An 8,192-nucleotide genomic window follows, 5' to 3' on the forward strand; every position below is an offset into this window, starting at 1 on the left:
ATGGGAAAAAGTTAGATTTTCTCAACGCATTTTCAATATAAAATTTATACGATACCCACTAGTTCGTTAGAGAAAAAACTTTTTTCTAACAAACAGCACGATCTATTTAAATGTCGTCACTTCGTTCCTTAACATTTGAACATTATAACAGATGTTTCTGCCGATCATTTTTTTTTTAAATTAGGTCCCTTTTTCACTTCGAATTGTTTGTTATTTTTTTGCGATGCGTTACTTTATTTTGTACTTCAAAATAAACTTAGTGCCTTGTATTAAAAAATGGCATAAACCCTAGAAACCAGGGGCGGATTTAGGGGGGAAGGGGCGGGGGGGAAGGCGGACGCTTCCCCCCTCAGGGATTCGAACCCCTGCCAACCCAAAGGGTCCCCCTTTGGTACTTTTGAAGAAATCCATTTTTTGCCGACCAACCTTAAAATTTTTCTAAAGGCGCCTTTGGCGCCAATATATACTAATTTTGAGGGGGGAGCGCTCGCCAAAAAAACGCGTTTTTTTTGTCAAAATTTTCCAAAAAGTGCCCAAAAACGGCTTTTTTGACCTGTTTTTTCAAAAAAAATTGCCCGCGGCGCAGAAAATTTGGCCAAAACAGTGTCTTTTTACTGCTTTTTATTTTAAGGTCTGATCGACCTTAAAAAAAAAGGTCGTCAAATTTTTCGAAAATTTTTTGAAAATCCGACCCCCCCCCCCCCTCGAGAAAATCCTAGATCCGCCCACTGCTAGAAACCCTGCCTTTAATTTCCTAAAAACTTTAATTTTCCTGCATTTAGAAACTCTACAAAGAATTAAAAACTAGCATTTTACATGTATTTATTTTTTACTTGTTCAATTTATGATATAGCAAACATTATAAATTTTTTGATTTTTAGTAAAAAAAGCTTTTTTAAACCATTAATAGACCCGTTCTAAAGGTATAATTTTGATTTGTTAAAATGAAACGCATCACAAAAAAACTGGCAAAACTCCAAACCATTTTGTCTTCTTTTTTGTCCAAATTTAACGACATTTGAAAAAAATTGAGTTTTTTTATTTTTGTGTAAGTTCATTTTTTGATTGTTTTAATCCATCACTCTTAAATATTTACCGATTACAAAAAGAATGGTTAAACAGCTCAATAATTTTGAAGTGAAAAATTTCTATGAAAACGTATTGGAAAAATAACCTGTAAATTTCTATTAAAACAATTGCTCATATGATTGAATATATGATTTTATAATATGGAAAACACTGCATTAGCTCATTAATCACGTCATTTTCTTCGAAAGTCTAACAGAAACAAAGCGAAAAGGTTTGAACAGACAAACAATACCACGAAAACAAGCAAGTTTTAAGTAAAAACGAGACTGCTTGTATCAGGGCAAAGCCTTGAACGTTCCGAATGCATTTCAATGTCTATGGAGCAGTAATAGCGAGAAAAATTTAAAAGTAATAAAAATAAAAATGATTTTTTTTAATTTGAGTTTTTTTGTGAAAACCATACCCCAACACGCCATATGAAGTACAAAATGATAAGTTTTGCTACTATTAACAAATCAAATATGACAATTAGGCTTCCTTCAACCAATTTGCAAGGATTTCTATGACGGATTAAGTCTCCGCTTACGCAATAATAGCGCGAAATATATCGCGCGTTAATTGTCCCAAACTGGCCAAAATGGCAATCTTTAAACCCCCATAACTTTACGGGTGAAATCGCAGGTGAAATATCTTTTCAAATTTAAGCTCAGGACAACAAAACCTTTTGAATGATATAAAAAATTTCCGTCAAAATGGCTCATTAAAAAGTCAAAATTTGTCTGAAGAAAAAAAAAAACCACCCCGAGCACAAATATTCCGTTACTTTCGTATCGAAAGTCGGAACAATAACTTTACGAAAACTGGAAGGATTCGACCGCGCTCGGCGTGTGTTTCGACCAAGGTGTGTTTCGACGTGTGCTCGACCCAAACCCTTGTCTCGTCTATGTAGGGGTAAACTGGTACGATGTTTCAAGTTAGCCCCTCCACCCTTGAGCCAAGAACTTAATACAGACACAATAACAAAGACCATTCAACATACGTTCCGATAAGTTTCGTCGAATTGCCTCTACTAGGGCATGTACTCTTTTGAGCGCACGCATCGTACTTTTCTTGCCTTTCTTGCAAGTCCAACCATCATATATTCGATTTTTAATCTCAGTTGATATCGCTTTTGCATTTACAGCTTGGCAGATTAATTTTTGTTATTTTTTGCTTTCAAAAGTATATTTTAACTTTTCTCTGTTCACACACTTGCTGCAGTCAGCCTGATTGCTCTAAGTTTTAAAGCTTCATTAAATATTCAATTCGAGTACACTTGCTTTAATTGGAACGGCCATTAATTGGTATATGCCTAAGTAAACTGCCAAGTCTTCTTAATCTTTAAAAATCTGTTCACATCATCAGGTCTAATTTGCTGCAAAATGAGTTTGAGTCTGTTTAAAGAAATTTTATGCGAGTTTTTTGGGACTTTTATGCTGATGTTCTGCGGCACATCTTCCATAGTATTGAGCGCCAACTCACCCAACATCGACGACATACTAGTGCCGGCGTTTTGTTTCTTCTGTATCATAGTGGCCCTAGTGCACCTAATTGGACCCACTTCGGGGTGCCACATCAACCCAGCAGTGACTCTTGGATTGACACTGATGGGAAGGATCCACCCCATTCATGCATTTCTCTATTCTGTTGCACAGATGATAGGTAACGCATCATACTTTTCGTTAACAGCAAAACTTGCAGTAAAGTAGTCGCAAAATCGTGCCGAAGGCTGGAGGGGGGGGAGGGGGGGGGAGGGGGGGGGTGTATCATAACAATTTATAAAATATGCCTTGCTTAACAATTTATGTTTAACATAATGCTTAACATTTTTTCTGAAGGATCCCCTTCTGACCTCTGATATGCTGTTCTACGGAAGCCGCCTATTCCGGCTTCCCAGTCCCATATTTTTAAGGCGTCAAATTGTCCAACCTCCAAATAAATGTCTTTAGCGCGAAAGAAGATGCCAAATAATGGCGGATCTAGAAACTTCTCGAGAAGGCGGGGCGGATTTTCAAAAACACGTGTCGAACGTTTTTTTTTGAGTTTTTCTAGGTCGACTAAATTGATTTTCCGAGCACTCTCACAACACTATGAAAACCCTTAGTTTGACAAAAAATTTTACGCTGCAGGCAAATAATTGAAAAAAAAAACTAAAGAAAAAAGTCAAATATGACGTTTTTAAAATCCTTTTTTGAAACAAGAAGTAAATCACACGTTTTTTGTGACATTTACACTTTCGTAACTGAGGAGTTCAATTTTTCTAACTCTTAGCAGAAGAAGCTGAATTGAACTAGCATCTACATGTATAGCTAGAAACATTCATAAATTCATTAATATATGAATATGAATGCAGTTCTCTATTTTATTAGAGCATTTAAAAACATTGCCTGAAAAGACAATCATCATCTATATAAGAGTGTAAACTACGTTCAACGACTCCTACAAATTTTGCTCTATTTATAAATACTAAGACAAAAAACCGCCTGACAACCACAAAAAATAGCAAACAAACAGTTGGAAAACATAGTCAATGAACGCAAGTAAACAGAAAAGAAACACTGCCTTATTTTTTAAAGATTTTTCAATTTTCAAACTCCAAAGAAAATTTTTTTTACCTTACAGTTCTTTGAATTTCAAGACCATATGATAGATTATTTTTGATTAAGTTAACCCAATTTGAGAAAATTGTATCAATAGGTTTTTTTTTCGCTGGGAAATCTGAGAAATTTAAAATTCACTTTCAAAGCTAAAAGTCAATCACACGTTTTACGCGACTTTTCCACAGTTGATGCTCGACAGTAGAGTCTGCCTTGCTTTTCACTAAAAAAATGAAACTAAAAAAATTAAATTCAAACCTTAAAATTCAAATATGATTCTGAACAAATCTTAAAAATTTTCTGAAAAAACCAAAAAAATCATCACAACCGATATAAGTGTTTTCGCCATTCTAGGCTGTCATTTAAGCAGGCACTAATGAAAGAAGTAATGTAGTAAGCAGGGGCGGATCTAGGATTTTCTCGAGGGGGGGCGGATTTTCAAAAAAAATTCGAAAATTTTGACGACCTTTTTTTTTTAGGTCGACCAAATTGATTTTTTGAGCTCTCCCAAAGCACTGTTTTGCCCCTATTTTGGCAAAATTTTCTGCGCGGCAGGCAAATTTTTGAAAAAACAGTCAAAAAAGCCGTTTTTGGGCACTTTTTGAAAAATTTTGACAAAAAATCGCGTTTTTTTTTGGCGCGCGCTCCCCCTCAAAGTAGTATATATTGGCGCCCAAGGCGCCTTTAGAAAAAATTTAGGGTGGGTTGGCCAAAAAAGGATTTCTGAAAAAGTATCAAAGGGGGAACCTTTGGGTCGGCAGGGGGTCGAATCCCTGAGGGGAGGGGCGTCCGCCCCCCCCCCCCCCCTAAATCCGCCCCTGGTAGTAAGTATTTCGCAATATTTAGGTGGCATTGTTGGCACTGGCTATGTGTACTTGCTCTCTCCGCGTGACTGGGTGGACAATTGCAGTCTGGGAATGACAAAGGTGCATCCCTCTCTCAACGTGTACCAAGCAGTGGGTTGGGAAGTCACCATCACTGCTCTATTGGTACTCACCGTTCTCCTGCTCAATGAGAGCAATCCAAACCGAGAATTCGAGGTAAACCATTTAACCCCCCTCAGTCCCCAAATTCAACAGTTTGTCACGTTTTGCCTGTTTTTTAAGAACAGAACAGAGCTAAGTCATGTGACATGAAAAAAAAGTTCACAAGTTTTTGGTTCTGAACGTGAACTAAAAGCACTCGGGATCTCTGCGATGTTTCCATGGTCTAAATCTTGAAACTTATATATCTGAACAATTAACTAATGAAACCCTAAAAAACAATAACTAGATATTACATTATATTTGCTGGGTAATTCAAGAAATAGTTTTGTAGAGCATACTGCATAATTTAGAATTGTATACTACGCCATGTTATGTTCTACCATTTTTTGACTTTGATTTAGTTCGGTTATTCATTCTAGGGCGTTCCTGCTTACAGCGCCGGATTCGCAGTAGTGGCGTGCATCTTCACCGGCGCCGGATTCACCGGGGCTAGTTTAAATCCGGCTAGATCCTTCGCCCCTGCCGTAATCATGTGGGACTTCAAAGATCAATGGGTGTACTTTGTCGGCCCTTTGGGCTCCTCATTTGTGGCTGTCCTTATTTACAAATACCTGCTACGGGACGGAATCATACGTACGAACCCCCATGAATTGCCACAGCAATACCAACTGCATTTGCAGCAACAACAAGAAAAAGACCAACAGCAAAAACAGGGCAAAAAAGAGGAAAAGTCTGAAGAAATGACCACAACTGTTCATCTAAATGTAGGAAACGAGTCATCCAAAGCATAAAACTCTTAAAGTAAAAAGTTAAAAGCTTCCCAGATATTTTCAATTGAAATAACGTAACGATGAATTAACACACTATTAGAAAAGTGTCAATGAGCTCGAAAGAACCATAAAAACGATCAAAGAAAAAAATGGCTTTGAAAGTCTTTGATTTTTTTACCTCACTCATTTTGAAAACTGGATCAATGGGTAGTTTTTATTCCGCTGGAAAGTCTGAAAACCAAACGAGAAGTCGTCGCTTTTTTGCGCCATTTGGTTCAGAAAAAAAAACAAAAATCAAAACTTCCTACATATTTTTTCAGTTCCTTTCTTGACACTTTAAATATGTATATCAAGAACAAAATTGTTAAAAATGAGAATATAATATGAATGACATCTGTTTTAGAGAGAAGTTACTCAATTAAAAAAAAACTGATTCAGACTGAGAATTCTAATTCACTTTTATAATTGAAAATAACATTTGTTTTCTTGATTCAACAGAAAGTATATTTTTGGTACTGCAAATTACATTTTGCTTCCATGTAGCAATTGATCTTGGAGTGAGTTTAAGAAAACAAAACTCAAACCGCGGGAAAACTTTTTTGAGCCTTAACTGGTTTGACCTTTTTCTTAAATTAAATCAATAAAATTTATGTGAATTTATTGATGAATCAAAAGCCAAAATACACAAAAAGACCATCAAATGTGAATTTTTTAAAAACATCCTTCGAAACGTAGCCAATAGACTTTTGGAAAAAAATAGCTATTGCAAGTAAACAAAAAAGACTTATTTTTTTAGACGAATCACAGTTTCCGAACTTCAAAAAACGAATGGACTTAAAGCAAATTGAACTTCAGGAAATACTTATGATTGGTAATTTTCTGACAAAAGTAACCCAATGTGAGAAAACTGAACCACTAGAAAATTTTTTATTTTGATGGGAAATCTGATAATTAAACTCCTTTTCGAAATTAGCAATCAGTCGCTTTTTTGTAAATTTTTCCTTCTTGCTGTTTTACAGTTGATTTTGCTGTCACTTTACCAAAAAAATGAATTTATAAAGAAAAAAGAAGTTGAACCGCAAAAATTCAAAGTGCAGCCTTAACAAAATTTAAGACTTTTGTTCTTGACAAAAAACGAAAAAAGCATCAGAAAATATATTTATATAACATCGACTCTGAAACATTTTTTAATCAGAACAAAAACAACTTAAACAAGAATGTTCACTTTGTTCAAGGATACTAAAATTGGAAATAGCCATGAAACAGTTAGGAAACAGTCATGAACGCTAGGAAACATAAAAAACTGGCTCATTCTGAAAAAAAATTACCTTTTGTACTTCAAATTTATGATTGACACTTTTTTGATAAAAAAAACCTACTTAAGAAAACTGGATCAATGGGTAAGTTTTAATTTAACTAGCAAAACTCATTTTTAAATTCCATTTTTGAAATTATAAGTTGATTACCTTTTTTGACCTCTACAATTTTTTTTGCTTGATTGAGGAATTTGCCATACTTTGAACAATGGAAGGGAACTGAACTTAAAATACAGTGACGAAGCGAAGTTTCGCTTCAATTGCGACATGAACCAACTTTTTTTGAAAATACAAAACATTCAACCTCAAAAAAACAGTCGAGAAAAGCACAACTGCTAGTATTGGACAAGTTTTTATTAAACTCCGAGCGTTCACTAAATCAACGGTACGTGGTTAGACCCTAATTGACTCGAAAAAAAAAATTGCCACCAGAATTCTCAGAAAAACAAAACAGGCCAGAAACAGAATTAAATAAATCTTTGGTATTGTCTGAGCGTTCATTAGGCCAGCAACTTGGGCTTAGACGCTATTTGATCCGAACACAAAAAATTCCAAAAATCATTAAATATCAACTTGTCAGAAAAACTTTTGAAAATACAAAAGTTTCAATCTCAAAACAACTTTTTTTTGAAAATGTGAAAATTTAATCTCAAGACTTTAAAGCAGAAGCCACAGCCACTAGCCATAAACAAGCTTCTAGTTTTGTTTTGAGCGTTCGCTAAGCCGACAACATGTGGAAAGACGCCAATTGATCCGAAACAAAAACTGGGAAAGGAAAATGTTGTCAGACATTGTAGACACTGAAAAACCAAGGTCCGGTTGGGTCTGGAAACCCTGACCATAAGATAGAAGGCAACCACATTTCCTCCGGGCCAAGATAGAGAAGGCCTTGCAAATGCTATGACTCGATATCAAAGCAACATCAAGTTCAGTTACGAATGTGTAAGACCAGTTGTTTACGGAGGAAACAAATCTAGTTCCCGATTACAAAACTGTTGCTGTTGCAATTGTACAGATTTCATCAAACCGCGAAAAACTAAAATTGATCCCCAGCAGAGTTTTAAGACTTTGAGACTCTTAATTTAAAAGTAACATAGGCGCTTGCAACACAAGTACAATAATTACTTAAAAAATCCTCAGTTGCAATAGTTTTACCAACTGACGAAATAAAATTTTTTCTTCCAATTTTTTCTCTTTTTGATTTTTACAGGGTTGTAACAACTTCAGATTGTTATTAAAATTGAATGATAGTTAGTCCAAAATTTCAGAGAGCTATTCAGAGCTAAAACTTGAAATTATTAAAATTTTATCATTTCTAAAAGCTTTGAAAACAGTTTCATTAACAATCCGATGAGTTAGACTGTTTCGTTTGCCCATTTTAACCAGCTTTAAAAAATAATTAATCATAACTCTACTTTCTAGACCAAACGCAGAAAAAATAACTCTAACATTTCA

The 8,192-nt window shown here is 35.2% G+C and overlaps 1 protein-coding gene across 1 annotated transcript; it reads left to right on the forward strand.

Moving 5' to 3' along the window:
• Positions 1–2,274: 2,274 nt before the first annotated feature.
• Positions 2,275–5,506, forward strand: LOC134844278 (aquaporin-like). The gene is made up of 3 exons (XM_063860882.1): positions 2,275–2,730; positions 4,512–4,705; positions 5,071–5,506. Exons 1-3 carry the CDS (start codon positions 2,451–2,453, stop codon positions 5,440–5,442), a joined length of 846 nt encoding a protein of 281 aa, XP_063716952.1. The 5' UTR covers positions 2,275–2,450; the 3' UTR covers positions 5,443–5,506.
• Positions 5,507–8,192: the final 2,686 nt, after the last annotated feature.

Source organism: Symsagittifera roscoffensis, chromosome 4 (assembly GCF_963678635.1).
Source record: "Symsagittifera roscoffensis chromosome 4, txSymRosc1.1, whole genome shotgun sequence".
Classification (NCBI taxonomy): Eukaryota; Metazoa; Xenacoelomorpha; order Acoela; family Convolutidae; genus Symsagittifera; species Symsagittifera roscoffensis.